We start from the raw sequence: 20,673 nt of genomic DNA on the forward strand, positions 1-20,673 counted from the left end.
ATGAAATTCTATAAATAAATCGATCAAACACTCCTGAAATTCATATGGAACAACTAGCCCCCACGCATAGCTAGAGCAATTATTGGGAAAAAGAAAATGGGAGGCATCAGCTTCCCCAACCTCAAACTCTACTACAAAGCAGTAATAATTAAAACAGCATCATATTGGAACAGTAGCAGAGCCGAAGAGCAACAGAACAGGGATGAATATTCTTACACACACCCTTGAGTATATGATCATCTAATCTTTGAGAAGGGAACAAGAAATGTGATGTGGAGCAAGGAAAACCTCTTTAATAAACGGTGTGGCAAAACTGGACAGCTACATGCAAAAAAAGGGGGGGACTCAGAACTCTACCTAACACTATGTACAAAAGTAGATCAAAATGAATTAAAGACCTCAACATCAGACCAGAATCCATAAGGTACATTGAAGAAAAGGTAGGCAAAACATTGAAGCTAATGGTATCTTCAAAGACGACACTCCACTGACCAACCAACTGGAAACAGAGGTAAACAAATGGGACTATCTTAAACTAAGAAGCGTCCACACCTCAAAAGATACAGTGACCAAAATACAAATCTACAGAATGGGAAAGGATAGTCACCCAATACCCATCTAATATGGAGTTGATATCAAGGATATACAAGGCACTAGTTGAACTCTACAAGGAGAAAACATCCAATCCCATCAGAAAAATGGGGCAATGAAATGAATAGAAACTTTCTCAATGAAGAAATCTGAATGGCCAAAAGGCACATGAAAAAATGCTCATCACTAATCATCAGGGAGATGCAGATCAAAACAACAATGAGATACCCTCTAACACCACAGAGACTGGCACACATCCAAAAGAACAAAAGCCACCCCTGTTGGCAGGGATGTGGGGAGAAAGGGACCCTCCTTAACTTTGGTGGGAACGCCCACAGGTTCAGCCCTTTTGAAAACAATATGCACGTTTTTCTGGGTCTTTTAGTTCCTGTCTTCTGCAAGGTTGCCTTTCACAACTTCAGGGCTATTACTTCCCAGGAAACTTACTGCCATTGCCTTGGGAAGGGGCCTTCCCTATCTGCCTGCTTGCCTGCCTACACAGCAACACTTGCTATGTGAGCTCCTTTACTTCTATTTGAGTGGTTTTTTTAAAAATTGTTATTTGTTTTATTAGGCTCTGTCAGTTTATCTCTGTTCAAATATCATTTTCAGATCCTTAAACTTGGGTGGGATTGAGTTGTAATCTGGTAGAAAAGAAAGATGCAATGTGAAAGCTTCCCGGACTTTGCCAACCCTCCCCGTTCTCTGCGATTCGGGTGCTGGGTCCAGTGCGGGACGGGGCCGAGATGGTGCCCTCCTAGCTGGGTCAAGACAGCGTCCTGGGCGCTGCTCTGCCAGGTTGGGCCTTGTCCTCACGGGCGGGCGCCGCCCTCGGCTCTGCAGGGCTGCGGGATGGGGAGAGCTCCCGGGCGCCCCATCTGCGCCCCGAGGGTCCCGTCCCCGGGTTCCGAGTCGGGTTCTGAGTGCGAGTGGGAACGGGCCGGGCTCCTCCGTGACGGCGCGCGGGGCCGACAGGTGCCCCAGGGTCGGGAATTCGCGGCTTCACCGGGCAGCGAGCGCTCGGCCTGTGCCAGCCAAAACCCAAGTTCCTTACCCTTGGCCGCGGGCGGGGTTTCGCGGTGCCCGCATCTTGGTGTCGCTGGGCATGTGGTGGTGTCGCCTGGCCAGCTGGAGCCCCGCCTACCCACTGCTACTGCACCGCCCAGGATGCGCCCCGGAGCATGGCCTTCGGGTCGAAAACGTCTCTCGCGCCACCAAAGCTGATGGCTGGGCTCGGGCCCACGCTCACGCTCCTCCTCGTCTCTCTGCTCGTGCGGGCAGCGCCGGCCGATATCGGTGAGTGGGGGCCAGTGCGGGCCGCGGAACCCCGGGAGGGCGCAGTTCCCGACTGGCGGAGAGGAAGTGGGGGGAGGGTGGTGTTGGGGGTGCGGAGGAGGGGTGCAGGTCCTGCCACACCCGGGCTGCAATGAAGCTAGAGAAAGAATCGCAGAAGGGAAGGGGAGAAGGGGCGCACTGAGCGCCCCCAACCCCGCGCGTTCAGGGAAGTTGGAGCTCCGAGCCCAAGCCTGGGGAAAGTGCGGGACGCGGTGGGCGGTGGGGATGGGGGAGGGGAGGTCTCCCCCCACCCCCAGAACAACTTCTGCCCAGTTCTGTCCAGAGGGTCCTTTCCACGCTCCCCTCCGCCAGCCCCACCTTCTGCTCGGCTCCCCAGGGTCTTGTACCGGGGGCGTGCTCCCCTCAAAGCTCGTTTCGCTGGGGGCATTCCAGCCTCTGCCTCTGGCCCTGCTTCATTTCATTACTTCCTTCTCAGAGTCCCTGTGTGCCTCTCCTCCCTTTCCCTCACCCTCTCCCTCTCCCCTTCTTCCTCCCTGTCCCTCTCACTCTCCATTTTCCTCCCTCTTTCCTCTCCCGCGTGACTTTGTCCCTCTGCCAGTACCTTCATGTGTGCAGAGAGCGGTCTCAGCATGGTGGTGGGCCGAGATCTCCAAGCCTACTCGAATTTGGGCTGAGCATCCTCCACCCTGATCCTCCAAATTCCAGTAGGCGGGGGTCACACCCACCAACTGGCCCCCTGGCGCAGTGCAATCCCATCAGCGGCCAAGACTCAGAGACTATAAAAACCAGCTCCCGGAACCCCGAGGCCACGACATCTTATTATGACATCTTATTATCTCATTCCTACGTTGGACAAACTTGCAGGCTATGGAATGTAACCTGCCCACAAGGCAGAGTCTGGAAAACTCCCCGTGGCGTACCAAATATGCCAAATACCAGTAACAATGATGGGTCTCATTCTCCTAAAGAGCCTTGACTACAATCTCAGGGCTAGGATGAAGGAGACGTTACTGGGGCCTGCTCGAGGCAATCGACGAATAACAGGATGATTTGTGATTTGTGATTCCTCTCCCAAGCCCTCTCCCTTTCTTTCTCCCAGAAGGGATCTTCCACCCTTCCTCACTCTCCGCTGCCAGGGCATCTGCCCATGCTTCTCACTTGCCACCATACAGGGAACCCCACTTCTCCCCCTTGGACCCAAACACAAACACCAGGTATCCAGGAGGAGCCAAGAGATAATCTTCCCTAGGGAGGCAGAAAGTGAGAAGGTTTTTTTTTACCAGAAACCACAAAAGTCTTCCTGAGTAGAAGTTCTCTAATACATCCTGTTTTGCCAGTGGCTTCAGGGTGGAGCAAATGTCCCCTGCTTACCACAGAGTGAGTTTCCACCTTTTAGGAGTTCCTGAGGGCACCCCTTGAAGCCATATCTGCCCCTGAGGATGGGGTTCATGCATCCCTGCGGTTGGCCTGTCACCCTCTGTGCAGCTTCTTTGTTCTCTGGGCCTGCTCAGGCCATGCCAAAGGGGCACTTCTGCCTGTGACCTTTTTGTTTGTTTGTTTTGATTTTCCTTTTTTTTCTTTTTTCTTTTTTCTTTTATTTTTTTGACAAAGAAAACAGCCTAAAATTTTCTTTTTTTGTTTTTTTTGTTTTTACTTTTTTTTATAATGTAGGATTACTGCTATTTATTCAGCCATTGATTAAGCTGATTGCATTGGGCATGAACTCCACATTACTTTTTTTTAATTCAGAATGTTAATTTTATTTTATTACTGTTTTTATTATTATTATTTTCCCCCATGAGTTATAAAGCTTTCCTGTTTGAGTTTCAGTCATACAACAGTCGATCACCCAAACCTCCACCAATGCCCATCTCCCATCACCAAGGTCCCCAGTCTCCCCCGATCCCACCCCTCCCCTAGCCTCTATGGCAGACAATCTCCCCCAGACTCTCTTTTGTATTGCTTGTTATAAATAGCAGAAGATGTTGCAGCCTCACTCTCCTGGAATTCTAAAATTTTAGAATTTTAGAGAGGAGTGAGCTGCTCAGTTGAAAATTCTTTTGTGTGTCTCTGGATCAGGGTCATTCAGGAGCTTAAGTAGTAGCTGGAGGCAATTTGTGAGCATGACTTCCCTGGTCCCACGGAGATGGGGACATGTGAAGGACCAGCCCATGCCCTATTCCTTGAGGCCTCGAGTTTGCCATCACTGAACCCACAAACTTGCACTTTTCATTGGGTTCTGGAGGTTGGCAGTGCCAGGGTTCTTAGGGGGGTAGGTGGAGGGACGACACCCCTCTCTGTCTGAGGCACCCCAGTGAAGTCGACCTGGCTTTAAAGTCCGGAGGCTTGAAAGTAGACTATAGACCAAACATGATTGACACTCAATGTTTCTTTTGCAAACCACAACACCCAAAAGGAGAGAGAGAACAGAGGGGAATGCCCTGCCACAGAGGCAGGGTGGGATGGTGGGATGGGAGGTGGGAGGGATACTGGGATTCATGGTGGTGGGAAATGGGCACTGGTGGAGGGATGGGTATTTGATCATTGTATAATTGAAACCCAAGCACAAAAATGTGCAAGTCTGCAACTGTACCTCATGATGTCTCACTATTAAAATTTTTTTTAATAATAAGAGAAATAAAGTCCAGAGGCATCTCTGCAGGGACCTACTCAGTTCGGAGATTCTTTTGTGTGTCTCTGGATCATAGAAATCTGGGCACTTTCTACTGCCTGCTGTAGCCAAGTGAAAGGTCATCTGACTCCTGGGGAGGCCGAGGAATCACTGAACTTGTCAATGCAAAGGTTCCCTCCTGACTTGAACCTGGCCTCTCCTGGCAGTGCAGAGTTCCAGACCTGAGAAGTGGGTCAGTTCTGGAAACTAGAGAAGGGGTCTGGGAGACATCAGGCAACCTATTTTATTCACTGTATCACTGTATCGCTGTCAATCCTGTTGTTCATTGATTTGCTCTAGTGGGCACCAGTAATGTTTCCATTTGTCCTGAGGTTTAGAAGACTCTCCTTACTCATCCTTTCCAACAGTGCTTCATTGGAGGCTCTGTCAAGGTGAGGGGAGTGAGACCCATCATTGTTGCTGTTTTTGGCATATCGAATATGCCACAGGGAGCTTTCCAGGCTCTGCCATGGAGGCAGAATACTCTCGGTAGTTTCCAGGTTCTTGGAGAGGGATTGGTTTGGGGTTGGTTTTGTCTTTTTCCTTGCTCTGTTTCTTTAAGCACATATATGAGTTGCATCTTCCAGAACTTGCCTTTCTCATTCTAAATTTCTTGATACTCTCCAAGTCTAATCTTGGAGTAGAAAATACCATACTTCATTTTTCATTAGCTCAATAAGTTTTCATTACATGTATATAAATATATATACCACATCTTCTTTTTCAACGTCTAAAATTTTTATTATTGTTTTTATTAGTTAATTAGTGCCCAAAATATGGTATTGATGTACAAAATTACTACAGCCTGTCAAGATCAAAGTGTACACACTCCTCCCTGCGTGTCCCTGTGTCAATTCTAGTCCAGTCATTATCTCTCCAACCCCACTTCCAGTACATAGCACATCTTCTTTATCCAACCACCTTTCATTGGCACTTGGGTTATTCCATATTCCCTTGTGAATGCTACTATATGAATACAAGCATGTATGTGTTCCTTCTGTTAGTGTTTCCATACTCTTTGCATCGATATAGAAGCCTAGAATTGCTGAATTACATGGTACATCTACTTTCGTCGTTGTGAGAAATGTCCATACTGAGTTCCAGAGGATCAACACTGACCTGATAATCTCTTCCGGGCAATCCAGTGGACCTGGGCAGAGGCAACACCAAAAACTTAGGACCTATTAATGTCAATGGCATTTGGCACAGATCCATATCCCACATGAGCATACCATGACACAGTATAATCAAACTGGTAAAATCAAAGATAAGAGAGAATGCTAAAATCAATGATAAAATGTACACCTCTGAAAGGAACACAAATAAGACTACAACAAGTTTTCCTAAGAGGAGATCTGTAGAGGGGCTGGAGCAATAGACAGCAGATCGGGCGTTTGCCTTGGACACGGCCAACCTGGGTTCGATTCCCAGCATCCCATATGGTCCCCTGAGCAGCGCCAGGGGTAATTCCTGAGTACATGAACCAGTAGTAACCCCTGTGCATTGCTGGGTGTGACCCTGAAAGCAAAGGAAAAAAAGGAGATCAGTAGATCAGAGAGTGACTGTCATGATATAGTGAAGGGCTGAATGGAAAGGACCTCGAACCAAGAGCTCTACTAAACTAGATTATCATGCATACTGGAAAGAGTGATAAGGAGCTTTGCAGACTAACAAGAGTTAAAGGAATGCATAATCACTAAATCAGCCTTGTAAGAAATCCTGTAGGAACATTTACAAGAAGAAATAAAATTGTACTTGGAAGCAGTAACACTTTTTAAAAATGTAATTGTTGGGGGGAGGCGGTGCTGAGGAATGAAAGAGGTTAAGGTAGTTACCTTGTAGCAGCCAACCCGTACTCAGTCCCCAGTATTTTCTGGTTCCCTGAGCACCCCTGAGGGTGACCCCTGAATAGAGAGGCAGGATTAGCCCCTGAGAGTCATCGGGTATGCTCCAAAACTAAAGGAAGTAACAATAATACATAATATGAGGACCAGGGATATGTCTCAGTAGTTGAGCACTTGCCTTGCTAACCTGAGTTTTTCCCTTCACAGATATTCATTCTCTCTGTTATACCTACAAAATACCACTTGAGTCCAGTTCTGGGCAACCGTGGTGTGATGTTCAGGGTCAGCTGGATGCAGATAATTTTCTTTCCTACGACTCTGGAAGTGACACTGTCAAGAATATGAGTATCCTGGGGGTGATTTTGTCTGCCACAGAGACCTGGAAAGACCAGATTGAAATGTTGAAAGAAGCAGGGAACTTGTTCAGACAATCCTGTCCTGACATAAAACTGGAAAATTTGGCGGACAGGGGTAAGTTGGAGAAATTCATGTCCAGAGGAAAGCAGATTCTAAGGTTAAACGCTATATAAATATTACCATGTACACACATACACACACATACATGTTTAGAATATGGTATTTACTTCTAAGGAAATTTTTTTTTATCACTTCTAGCATATTATTTTTTTTTCCCGTCCCCCCACCTCCCAGCCCTGCCCCATGGTCGGCCCATACCTCCATCCCTGCCTTCGTTCCCCTATCGCGCCCCTGGGTCGGCTTGTCCTGCCTGCCCTTGCCCAGGAGTCGCCAGTTCCCCCTTGCCCCCCCCCGCCCCGCCCCGGGGTCTGCCCATCCCCCCTCCCCCTTAGGGACAACCATCCCCCACTTTTCTGAATCAGACATCTCTCCCTGCCCCCCTCTAGCATATTATTTATAACAAGCAATATAAAATGAATTATTTAGGGCCTGCTGTAAGGGCAGGCATTAGGGGTAGTTGGGAAAATTAGAAATAGTAGTGGTAGGAAGGTGAAATGGTGGTGGAATTTGGTGTTGTAATTTTTTTTTTAAGTTTTATTAGTGAAACACCATGAGGTACAGTTGTAGACTTACAAATTTTTGTGCTTGGGTTTCAGGTATACAATGATCAATACCCATCCTTCCAGCAGTGTAGATTCTCCATCACCACTGATCCAAGTACCAGGAGGATTATTCCATGGTGTTGTAATATTGAAAGCAACAAAATATCATAAAGAACTTTATAAAATAAATAGATTTTTGAAAATAAATAAATAAAATACGGTATGTGTTAGGCCAGAGAGATAACACAGACCGTAAGACTTGCCTTGTATGTGACCAACCCAAACCCTATCCCTATCACCCCGTAATTTCCCTCGGGCCTAGTAGGATTCATCCCTGAACACAGAGCCAGGAATAATCCCTAAACACCACCACCATTGGTTTGGTATGGCCCCCAAACCAATATATAAATATATGTAATATATATATGTGTGGTATCTATCCTCATATAGGAAGGTCTTTTCTGCCTTTTTTGTTTTTTGGCAAGACTGAAAAGGTATTCGAGTGAAAACTATTTTGGTTACCCAAGGAATAAAGAAGGAGGGGTTGGGGAATAAGCACCTTTTGGCAGTGGGATAACATTGGATTACTGGTGGTGGGAATGGTAAAGATTTACATATAGAGGTAGAAATTAAACCTCTGAACTCCATAATGTTGACAAGCAATGAGAATTTGTGATACATTTAAATTTCAAAAAAGGTAGCTCAAAGGAGATGACTGAACCAAAGCATTTGTAATGACCAGTGTCTGTCTTCTCCTTAGGCGCAGGTTCTGTCTGCCTGCAGGTAATGTTGACATGTCAGAGAATATCCAGTGGAAACATCTATGGATTCTGGGAGTTTGGCCGTAACGGACAGATATTCCTCACCTTCCGCCCAGAAAGTGAAAAATGGGAAATGGAACATTCCAGAGCCAAATCGTTGAAAGAGAAGTGGGAGAAAGATAGTGATCTGATCAAGTTCTTAAAGAAGATGTCAATGGGAGACTGTAAGAGGTGGCTCAAGGCGTTTGTGGAGCACCAGGACAGAAACGGTAACTATGAGAGAAGAAGGAAGCAGTAGTTCTCTTGAGATGAAATTGACCTTCGCCCTCAGGGTGTGTGTGTGTGTGTGTGTGTGTGTGTGTGTGTGTGTGTGTGTGTGTTTTAGAGAATTATGGCCAGAGTTTTGGTCTCCCACATTCCTTTCCCAAATTCTAACATCTCTTCCTCATCTCTCATATTTTTGTCACTCACTATAGATGTTTATTCTGAAACAACTTGGGGTTTCGTTCTATTTCCTGACATTTCACCTTACTGTTCCTACTTCTTAGTCACACTCTTGTCTATCCTGGTCTATTTCTGGGAATCTTTCGATTCCACTTCAACTGTCAAATCCTGAGATAACTTCTTTACTCACCGGCATGTGTCGTCTCCTCTTCTGTCCAATGCAGAGTGACAGCTGAACATAGCCCCGTGAAGGTGGTGCAACTTCCATCTTCCCCTTCCTTTCTTAGCATATCAAGGAGATGCACGGAGTAGGTTAGACTATATTGTGGCAGTGTCAATTATCAGGGGCAATAAATGTGAATAAATTGGCATGAGCATAGACTTGGAGTCTTAGCAAGGACTTTCACTGTTTTCTTCATTTCAGCTTCATCAATTTCATCCTCAAATCCATCTCAAGAATCCGGACTGGGAGTCATAGCAAAGAATTCCACTGATGTCTCCATTTCAGCACCACCAACCACAACCTCACGTCCATCTCTCCCCGCTCAGCATTCTTCTACAAACAGGATCCTCGCTGCAGTTTTAATTATTGGCATTTGCATAGTATTTGTTTCTTCTACAAACTGGATCCTCGCTGCAGTTTCAATTATTGGCATTTGCATAGTATTCGTTTCAATTTGGTCTTACCGTCATTGGTGTGAAGCTTTCCGTGACATGTTCAATATGCCAAAAACAGTAACAGATATCTCCATGGAAACGTCACTAGACTTGCTCGAGCAAATTGATGAAGAATGGGAGAAGAGTACTACAGTGCAGTTATTGGAGGGCTAGAGTGATAGCACAGTAGGTAGGGCATTTGCCTTGCACGTGGCCAACCCAGGTTTGATTCCTCTTGGAGAGCCCGGAAAGCTACCATGAGTATCTCACCCGCACGGCAAAGCCTGGAAAGCTACCTGTCACGTATTCGCTATGCCAAAAACAGAAACAACAAGTCCCACAATGGTGAGAGTGCCCCCTTGTTCAACAAATTGATGAACAACGGGAGGACAGTGCTAGAGTGCTTCCTGTTGTTGGAAGAAAGATATCAGTGTTTCGTGGGATTGGTGTTCAAATACAATATGCCCAACTCAACCACCAGTCAATTTTTTAATCATAGTTTTCTAATATAATAAAGTAAAGGCCCTCCCGTTGATCATCGATTTGCTCGAGTGGGCCCAGTAACGTCTCCATTGGAGACTTTGTTGTTACTGTGTCTGGCATATCGAATACGTCATGGGGAGCTTGCCAGGCTCTGCCGTGTGGGCGAGATACTCTCGGTAGCTTGCCGGGCTCTCCGAGAGGGGCGGAGGAATCGAACTCGCGTCGGCCATGTTGGCTGCATGCAAGGCAAACGCCCTACCCCTGTGCTATTGCAATACAAAATAAAATATTTAGGATGTTCTTTTGGGCAGACTTGGACGATGGTGGAAAATTCAAAATAATGGTACTGTGAAAGTGCAATGGTAGTGGGATTGATGTTAGAACATTGAGTGTAATAAATCATTTGAACAACTTTATAATAATAAAACAACATAAAAAGATATAAAAGCCTTTGTGAGAAAGCTAATGGAGTAATTAAATTTGAGGAAGACAATAGGTAGTAATTGGGTAAACACCTCATTTGAATGACACAAGGTGTGGGCACAGGAACTCCTCTCCCTGCCCTAGGGCAGTCTCCCACAGCTCACCCACAGGAATTAAAAGACAGATAAAGTTATAGGAGTGTCAGCCATCACCCACTGGAAGAGCAGTTTTTGGTCAGTGGGAGTTTCAGAGGTGAGTGAGGGCTACGCTCCGGGGTTGCTTTCCAAAGGTGTAGGAGCAATTGCTGGCACCTGGGTGGGCTTTAGAAGCTTGAGATGTTTCCAAGATTCTATTCCTAAAAGTTTGGTGGCATTTCTGGAGTAGCGAGAACGGGATAAGGGGCCGGAGCGATAGTACAGGAGGTACTGTGCAATTGCCTTGCCCATGGCCTACCTAGGTTCGATCCCTGGCATCCCATATGGTCCCCAAAGACCGCCAGCAGTAATTCGAGTGTATAGACAGTAGTAGTCCTTGAGCATCGCTGGGTGTGGCCCAAAAAGCAGGGGGAAAAAGGGAGGGGGGAATGATGGGCTCTATCCAATGGGGTTTAAAAATTTGGTGATTTTTGGAGAATTTTTTATCACTTATTAAATAAAAATAAGAGTAAAGGATTTACAGAGTTATTGAGACTTGATTTTTAAGCATATTTCAACACCAATCCCATTACTAGTGCCAGCTTACCTCTTCCAGTGTCCCCATGTTCCACCCTCCTACCACCTACCTGGCACCTTCCATGCATAATACAAAGTTTGTTGGTTGCTGAAGCTTAGAACTCATATTTTCAGTGTTGTTGAGTCCGTGCTTTGGTTGTATAACTATACTACATTTCCACATCAGTATAACCTAAGCCCTGAGTCCTCGTCCCCACTACTTCCTTTTTTTTTTTTTTTTGCTTTTTGGGTCACACCCAGCGATACTCAGGGGTTACTCCTGGATCAAGCACTCAGGAATTACTCCTGGTGGTACTCGGGGGACCATCTGGAATGCAGGGAATCAAACCTGTATTGGCCATGTTGGTTGCGTGCAAGGCAAACGCCCTACCTGCTGTGCTATTGCTCCAGCTTTCCCTTTCTCATCTTCTTCTGCCCTCCTTGATTTCTTTCCTTCTCTTTTTCATGAGGGGTTTTTAAAAACAAGACCCTATCAGGTGGAAAGACTATCAGGAAATGACTTCATAGTAAGTCAAGTATAACCGCAGAGGGGAGGCTGGGTTGGTGATGTGGAAACAGTGAGGGAGTCCTACCATCTTGCTTGCTGCTGTACTTCAGGAAGCCTTGGCAGACACACCCATATTTCACCCCCACTGACATGGGAACTTACTGACTAGTGGAATATTCTGGATTCTCTAGAACAACATCTTCAAACGCTACAATACTAATATTGCAGCAGAAGCACAGCAGATAGGGCGAAAATGTAATATAGAAGTCGACTAAGCTCACTTAACAAAAACTTTAACATAGAAGGCTCAACTAGCAACAACAGCTTAGTAAACCCCCTCAAACAAGGACTTATTATCGCTATGGTGAAATATGAAAATCTTCACAGATTTTCACTGAAATATTAGTTAATTCCATTAGCCATTTAGTGGTAACAAGCAACATAAAATAAATTATTGGGGGCCTGCTACAGGACAGGCTTGAGAAGTAGTTGAGAAAGTGGGACAATGGTGAAGGGAAGGTCAAATTTGTGGTGGGACTGTGGTTGTAATACTGAATTCCTGTAACAAATGCTTCATGAATAATTTTATGAACCATGGTATTAAAATAAAATTGGGGGGGGAATGGGTGTCCTCCATACACGGAATCAAAGACTGACAGGAATAAAGGATACTGTGGTAAATGTTTGCGGCAAACTAGAGCAGTGGGAAGCTCAGGCCACCATTTAAGTTATTCTATGCTCTATTAAGCAAGTTGTTGTTATAAGGTGTCTAAAATAGGCCCATGGTTTCCCTCCCAGCCAAAACCTAGTTCTATGACAGACACTTTTCTTGCCCCCCACACCACACCCCCATCTGTTATCTGTTGTCCTTTCAGGCACAGTGGTTTGTAATACTGTTACAAAAGGGTTATGATGAATCTCATTTTATCTCCCTTCAAAAACCAGATTTTTTTCCCAAGTGATCATTTCCAACAATCATTATCATAGTGATCCCTAGTATTCTGCCCTAATTACACTCATGCCCAATACTGGCCCTTGTGGCAAGTGTCCTATCTTGGACCAATCCTCCTGGCCCTCCTTTTTATTGTCAGAGTTCATTGGGGTCACAGAGTCTACCTCCTACTGCACCCCATCCTGGGCCCTGAACTGTACAAACTCCCTGTCATCTTTTCCAGAGTGGTCGATCCCAGACATTGGTAGAGATGAACTCAGATGACTTGGATTCTGAAGGATTATGCTGTTCTTCCTCAGGTTCTAACTGTCTGTTTAATGACAGGACCGAAAAGAACTGATGTCACCTCTGATGGTCAAGTTTACACTCTGATGCTATCGCTCCAGCCCAGGAATGATGTGAAAAAATAGTGCAGATTCTATGTTAACTGGACAGAGGGCATTGTAAAGGCAAGTGATAAGAGAGTCCTGTTTTAGGGTACACAGAGAGATTAGTAGGGCTGACTCTTTGGTTGTCCATTTGCCTCCTTCATGTTTCTCTCTATCATGTATCTCTCCAACAGCAGTGGCTGCCCCAGATGTTAGATAAGCAAGTTAAGGATTATCCGTAGCATAATTCTTAAGCTAGCATAATCAATTAAGTAGGAGAAATATGTTAGCATAATCAGTTAAGTAGGAGAAATATGGGATGGCCCAGATGCTGTTACTAGAGTGGAATAGGGGTGGCATGCCTGTAGGATTTTATGAAAACAATGGTGACCAAGATATGTACAGTTGGTGGGGATTGGGGGGTTAGGCGCAAGGGAATATTTGTCAGAGTGCATGACAGAGCTAGCTGTGTGGTTTTATTCCTTGTAAAGGTGACAGCTTTAGGCTTGTGTAATTTAAACTGAGCAGGAGTTTTGAGTGTTGGAACAAAAGTTAAGAGTGAGGAAAAAATACAAAGAATTTGAAAAAAAACAAGTTGGACTGGTCAGTATTTTTGGGCTTTCATAGGCAGCAGAGCTGGACAGTTTAAGTTTAATGTTTGTTAAGACAAGGCCTCCATTAACCCAAACTGTGCATACTGTCACTGTAGGTATTGAATTGAATTTGTTCATCAGGAAAAATGATCTGGACATGTAAAGTGGCATGGATGAAGAAGAGCAGGCGAGAATGTCAGAGTGAATGACAGAGCTGGCATGTGGGGTTCTATTCTATGGGAAGGTGACACAGGAGCAAGATCATGGTCTGGAAATCCAAGGACACCAACCCAGCAATCAGCATGTTGCTGCTGGGATGAGTTTCAACTCTCACTGCCTGTTTAATGTTGTGGAGAGAGGGTGTGAACTTTGAACTTGTAGTATCACTTGGAATTAGAAGTATTGCAAGTGAGAAGATTTTAAATTGTGAAAATTTGGCCAGTGGCGCTCAGTCTGGCCAAGGATCACTTCCACACATGTCACTTAATCGGTCAGTATTTGAACCCAGTACTTGGCTTTCACTGGGCACGCACCCCACGCGTCCTCTAGAACCCAGGGATGCTTAGCATCCCTGAACCTCTTCCTGTTCCTCCCCAACACTCTGCTGGTATTCTTTCCCCTTAGGATGTACCCCCCACACACACACACACACCAGGTACCCTTGAGGCATGGCCTCTTCAGAAGTTAGTATGGCTTCTGGAGTAGTGGGCGTCGCCTAATTTTGCTGGCAGGCTGCTCACGGGGCCGCAGATAGTTTATTCATACCCCCAAATCTCTTGTAACATCTCAGTCCCTATACCTCCACACCAACACTAAGAAACAAAGCAAATCCCCACCACGGGGGGAGGGCAATGAAAAAAGTCCTGAAGCCTCAGTAGGTGCTCCTCATCTAAGGGACCTCTCTCTGAGAAAGAATTCAGATATGAAGTAATGAAGATGTTCAGTGAACTCAATGAAACTATGAGACAGATATCCAGTAAATTAAAGGAGGATATGAGAGAAGCAATCAAGAGATTACGTGTAGAAATGAGAGCAGTAATTGGAAAGCTACGCAGAGAAATGTCACGAATTAAAGATTTTGTCACTGTGCTGTCACTGTCCTCCCGTTGTTCATCGATTTGCTCGAGCGGGCCCAGTAACGTTTCCATTTTTGAGACTTGCTGTTACTCTGTTTGGCATATTGAATGCATCCTGGGGAACTTGCCAGGCTTTGCCATGCAGACGAGATACTCTCGGTAGCTTGCCAGGCTCTCCGAGAGGGGCGGAGAAATCAAACCCGACTCGTCGAGGCTGGCTGGGCGCAAGGCAAATGCCCTGCTGCTGTGCTATGGCTCTGGCAAAAACTCAAAAGAAAAAAAGAAAGAAAAAGTTTATGAAGTCCAGACAAAAATAATGTCCTGTGTGGGGTAAAGTCTTAGGCATGTTACTATTTTAAACTAAGCGGCCTTTTATTTTTTAAATATATTTTGAATGCCCTCCAAACAAGAAATTTCAATATACTCCTATATAAAAAAACTACAAAATATGAATGCACACATTAATTTCTTAAATAGTTATTTAAATCCCCAGTTAAATAAAATCCAACATAGCAAAAATGCCTATCAGAAGTATGCTAACCCAGTGGGAGTTAAGTGAAAATACTGCAATACCTTTTCTGTTTCAGTGATGGTAATATGTCAAAGCTTCCAATTTTTTTTTAACAATAGCAAATGAATTTTTTAAACTCCAAAGGGGGAATGGCAAGGCAGTCTAGGGGTTTTAAGACACACGCCTTGCGTGCAACCAAGGACCCCTGACTGCCACTGAGGAGAGCTGGTGCAGATGGGAAGCCACGAGCACTGCGGGGTATGGCCCTGGTGGCTCCTGAGTGCTGCCTTCCAGGGGCAGGTGGCCCAGGCTGTCCTGGGCAACAGCACCACAGGCGGGCAGGAACATCACTGCATTCTCAGGCCCTCTCCTTGAACCAGAGGACCACTTGGGAGGGACTCTCCTCCCAACCTCCCTTTGCTTTTTTTCCCAAAAGGCAGCTTGTATTTAACTACACTACAGTGAAGCTTTTTTCCTTTAAGTCCTTTTTTATTTTTTTAAAAAAGTATTTATTGGGGCTAGAGGGATAGTACAACGGGTAGGGCATTTGCCTTGCGCACGGCCGACCGGGGTTCGATTCCCAGCGTCCCATATAGTCCCCCAAGCACTGCCAGGAGTGCAGAGCCAGGAGTAACCCCTGAGCATCGCTGGGTGTGACCTAAAAAAAAGATTTTGTAAATGAAAGAAAAATCTCAGTCTGTGCCCTCAACAGAAGAATGACCACATCTGAAGACAGAATCAGTGAGCTGGAAGATCAGCTGCATCAAGCCAAGACGCAACAACAGACAGTGACAAGGGACCTCAAAATAGCTCTAGAGAGAATCAGAGTCCTAGGAGATGATTCCAAGAGGAACAACATTAGAATCATTGGAGTGTCAGAAGGTCAGGGAAACAATCCCAATGAAAAAGCCACTGTTAAACAAATCATTGCTGAAGAATTCCCAGAGCTGGACAATGCAGCCATTCCGATTCAAGGAGCCCAAAGGGTGCCAGCTATAAGAAAACCTAACAAAAACACTCCAAGACATATCATAGCTAAAATTATGGATGCCACGGATAGAGACACAATACTGCAAGCAGCAAGGTCAAAGAAGAAAAAATCACATACAAAGGAGCACTCCTTAGATTTACTGCAGACCTATAAGAAGAAACCCTCCAAGCCCGAAGGCAATGGTGGGATATAGTGAAAAAACTCCCTGAAATGAACTCTTCACCAAGAATACTCTACCCAGCTAAACTCTAACTCAAATTCGAAGGAACGGTACACTATTTTATAGTTAAACAGCAGCTCAGGAACTTCATAGACTCAAAACCAAACCTAAAAGAAGGACTAACGGGGCTACTATAAGACAAGACAAACCCGACAAGTACAACAGACACTTACAGGAAGATGACACAAAATCCCATAACAATAATCTCTCTCAACGTCTACCGTCGAAATTCACCAACTAAGAGAAACAGAGTAGCAAAATAGATTCAGAGACAGAACCCAACATTCTGCTGCCTACAAGAAACTCATCTCAACAGTCAGAGCAAACACAGACTCAAAGTTAAAGGATGGAAACAAATCCTGCAACCAAATTGTGAAAATATTAGGAGAGATTTTGGGAGGAATTTGCTGATAGCCCAATGGCAAATTCCTTCACTTTGGTGAAATTTACTCAAGGAAACATATTCAAGGACAGAATCATTGATGTGATGCAGGATAAAGAAAGATTAACAAGAAAGAAAGAAAGAAAGAAAGAAAGAAAGAAAGAAAGAAAGAAAGAAAGAAAGAAAGAAAGAAAGAAGACTCACAAATAAATCTCAAAAGAGAGCAACAAGCTGTAGAGATACCTCCAGAACTTGCGCCAGGCTGAGCCTCATCTAGGGCAGCCTGGAGGGGAGAGGGAGATCCCACCACGCACCCCAACAGAGCCCGGGAACCGTAAACTTTCAATCGCTGACAAGTTCACAGTCGATCCCACAGATTCAGTATAAGCCTCACGCAAGAGAATGAATCTGCTAGAAAACTCAGGTGTGCAGGTTTTGTGACTAAAGTCTCCAGGATCTCAAGGAGTTGGGGATGGGAAACCTCCCCCCATGCTCCAGTTCTTCCAGGAGCCTGGCAGTCTCGCACAGAACTGTCTCTGGTGCCATATATGCTCATTAATGACCATGATCAGAGACTCGCAAATAAATCTCAGAAGAGAGCAAAAAACTGCAGAGATGACTCCGGACCCAAAGTCACCATCCAGCTCTATCACTATATTTAAAATTTTAGAATTCCGACCATCTTATAGCACACAGCTACAAAGAAGAAAACTGGCAGGAGGGCCCCACGGCTCCCGGAAAATGATGCAGGCCCCAAACAGAGCTGATATCAACAGGAGGTCCCAGATGGGGTAGGTGCTGCCGTCCCACATTCTCGAGATGGAATCCCAGTGACCATGAACTCCTACAAGCATGGCTCTGGCATGCGGGTACCAGGACATTTTTTCTGAACTGCACAGCCGCTTATGCGGCCATGAGACAATTCCTTATATGCAAAGTGATCAATGGAAAGTAAATGACAGAGGCAGGGTGGGAAGGGAGGATGCGGGTGGTGTGAGGGATACTGGGACCCGTGGTGGTGGAAAATGGGCACTGGTGGAGGGATAGGCATTTGGTTATTGTACAATTGAAACCCAAGCACAAAAATTTGTAAATCTACAACTGTACCTGATGGTGTTTCAGTCACAAAAATTGAAAAATTTTTAGAATTCCTGGAGTGCAACATGTCATACTCTGAACCACTGGTATAACAAGAGTAGCACACCATAGTTGATAGGGTGTCAAGTAGATGGCAATTGATCTGGATCAAAATATATACTGGCCAAATATATACTAGCACAGAAGGCTCAACCGGTAAGAACATGTTAGTAATCGTTTATAAAAGGGCTTAATGGCTCCAAGATAAGATAAAACAATCTTCACACACTTTCTCTAAGGAAATTTTTTTGGATTATTTTTAGTGAATTATTCATTGTCCTTTTGGGCAGACTTGGGCAATGGTGGAAAATTCAAAATAATGGTACTGGGAAGGTGCAATGGTAGTGGGATTTATGTTAGAATATTGAGGGTAATAAATTATTGCGAATAACTTTATAATAATAAAACAACATAAGAGATAAAAGCCTTTGTGAGAAAGCTAATGGAGTAATTAAATTTGAGGAAGACAATAGGTAGTAATTGGGTAAACACTTCATTTCAATGACACAAGGTGTGGGCACAGGAACTCCTCTCCCTGCCCTAGGGCATTCTCCCACGGCTCACCCACAGGAGGAATTAAAAGACAGATAAAGTTATAGGAGTGTCATCCATCACCCACTGGAAGATTAGTTTTTGGTCAGTGGGACTTTCAGAGGTGAGTGAGGGTACAATCCTGGGTTGCTTTCCAAAGGTGTAGGAGCAATTGCTGGCACCGGGGTGGGCTTTAGAAGCATGAGATGTTTCCAAGATTCTTTTTTTTTTAAATTTATTTATTTATTTATTGAATCACCATGGGAAAGGTTACAAAGCTTTCAGGTTTAGGTCTCAGTCATGCAAATATCAAGCACATTTACCTTTACCAAAACTTATTTTTTACCATGAAGAACCCCAATAAAACCCCACCCCCCACCCCTCCCAGTCCCTGTGGGGCAGATGAATTCTAGTTAACACTCTATCTCCTTTGATTAGATTCATTGTTTCAATAAAAGATTCACCACTATTATTTAGAGTTTACCCCCCCCCCCCCGAATCAGACATGCTGACAAAGCATTGCGAAGTGATTTGCTTTCTACAGCTGGGTTCAAGAATTATATGTTGGTTTTGGATTTCTGTTATTTTACTTATTGACCCTGGAAGTATTTCTACTGAAAGTCAGATAGTTAAGAAATTGGTTTCTGTGCTCTGGAGACGTGGCCGTGCTGGAGAGCCGCTAGTGGGGGGCAACTGGTGGCCTCGGTAGGGCGTGAAGGGTGGACCGAAACGCCCCCCTTCCCATGAGGTTTTAGTCACCCCCAGTCCCCCGGCTCATACCTGCTGTCCACAAGGCTCCCATGCGGCCGCCATCTTTCTTTCCAGAGAGGAGAAGGCGACTGGGGCAACACCCTTTCCCCTCCGGACAGACCTGATGGCCTGGATTAACGCATAGTCCGTTCACTTTTCTGCTCCAAGCTGCCAGGTTCTGCATTAAGTCCTTGTGCTTCTGGGGCCGTGACCATGCTGGAGAGCCTTGTGGAGAGCCTTGTGGACAGTCCTCCTGGTCCTCCTTTTTATTGTCAGAGTTCATTGGGGTCACAGAGTCTACCTCCTACTGCACCCCATCCTGGGCCTTGAACTGTACAAACTCCCTGTCATCTTTTCCAGAGTGGTCGATCCCAGGCTTTGGTAGAGATGAACTCAGATGACTTGGATTCTGAAGGATTATGCTGTTCTTCCTCAGGTTCTAACTGTCTGTTTAATGACAGGACCGAAAAGAACTGATGTCAGCTCTGATGGCCAAGTTTACACTCTGATGCTCTGGCTTAGAGGAGGTTTGTGGGTCAGAACAGCTTTCTTTGCCCCTCTCCCTGAATCTCTTGGTCAGCAGGACAAGGATGACGGTCCCTGCTCTCTCCCCATCAGTCCTGAGCCAGCTCAGCTGTGAGCACCAACAGCCAACAGGGCATCCTACATCATCTCTAGGGCACATCTGGTCAGTGAGGAACTGCTCAGTGGCTCAGGATAGGAGGCTGGAGGAGGCAGCTTCCTGGGTGCATGCAAGGGGCTCAGCCAGAACCCCCACTTTTCTCTAAGGTTTTTCTGGTCAGTCTCTCTCTTCACCATCTAACACACCTACTGTGACCCAGAGCCCTTTCTGTGTGGACTCAACCCTGACTTTAGCCTGTAAGTCAGTCTACAGTGCATCCCCTCCTTTCTCTCACCCTGCTCCACCTCCACTGAACTGCATTCCCTGCCCTGACTGTTTGTGTGGCATCACCATGATGCTTTTCTCAGAGGTAAGTGCCTCTAAGACCTCCCATCCTCAGTCACCAAAAAGGAAGGCGGAATGACCTTCAGAGATAGAATGTGGTTTCAATCAGGCTTTCTTTTGCCAAAGCCCATTCATGTAATTAGCCAAAGGATTGGCGTGAGACACTTCCCTCCCATTGGTTTAACAGTGAGACCTCAGCCCACAGGATAATGTGTTCAAGTTCTTTTCCTTGTGTGATATGATGTCTATTTCTACCAGAAAGTGTCAGAGTGGTCAGGGAAAAACTGGGCTTCTCCCCTCCTCTCATTCCCTCATGTAAATGACCCTCTCTGGAGGGAAAAGGTGCAGAAGTCTGTCATCACTGATACCCACAAGGCACAAGAGATATCAATTAGATAACAAAATTATTATTTATAGTTTTCATTTATTACATTAGAAAACTATGATTAAAAAATTGACTGGTGGTTGAGTAGGGCATATTATCTTTGAATACCAATCCCACGAAACCCTGATATCTTTCTTCCAATAACAGGAAGCACTCTAGCACTGTTCTCCCATTGCCCCCTTCAATTTATTCAAGGGGGCACCAGTGTCTTCATTGTGAGACTGGTTGTTTCTGTTTTTGGCATAGCGAATACGTGACAGGTAGCTTTCCAGGCTTTGCCGTCCGGGTGAGATACTCATGGTAGCTTCCCGGGCTCTCCAAGAGGAATCAAACCTGGGTTGGCCACGTGCAAGGCAAATGCCCTACCTACTGTGTTGGAGTACACGGAGCTTGGGTTTATCAG

The 20,673-nt window shown here is 45.4% G+C and overlaps 1 protein-coding gene across 1 annotated transcript; it reads left to right on the top strand.

The window, feature by feature from the left end:
• Positions 1-1,772: 1,772 nt before the first annotated feature.
• On the top strand, positions 1,773-8,480 carry LOC130034700 (UL16-binding protein 3-like). Its single transcript, XM_056126324.1, has 3 exons — positions 1,773-1,887; positions 6,610-6,873; positions 8,182-8,480. Exons 1-3 carry the CDS (start codon positions 1,773-1,775, stop codon positions 8,478-8,480), a joined length of 678 nt encoding a protein of 225 aa, XP_055982299.1.
• The last annotated feature ends 12,193 nt before the right edge of the window (positions 8,481-20,673 follow it).

The sequence above is a fragment of the Sorex fumeus genome, unplaced genomic scaffold, assembly GCF_029834395.1.
Source record: "Sorex fumeus unplaced genomic scaffold, SorFum_2.1 ptg000061l, whole genome shotgun sequence".
Taxonomy (NCBI): domain Eukaryota; kingdom Metazoa; phylum Chordata; class Mammalia; order Eulipotyphla; family Soricidae; genus Sorex; species Sorex fumeus.

Bases quoted from the DNA above. Each gene is read 5' to 3' on its own strand.
- LOC130034700 (XM_056126324.1), top strand. From the start codon at position 1,773: ATGGCCTTCGGGTCGAAAACGTCTCTCGCGCCACCAAAGCTGATGGCT. The intron at 1,888-6,609 runs GTGAGTGGGGGC...TTCCCTTCACAG, and splicing joins GGCAGCGCCGGCCGATATCG to ATATTCATTCTCTCTGTTAT. The intron at 6,874-8,181 runs GTAAGTTGGAGA...TCTTCTCCTTAG, and splicing joins GGAAAATTTGGCGGACAGGG to GCGCAGGTTCTGTCTGCCTG.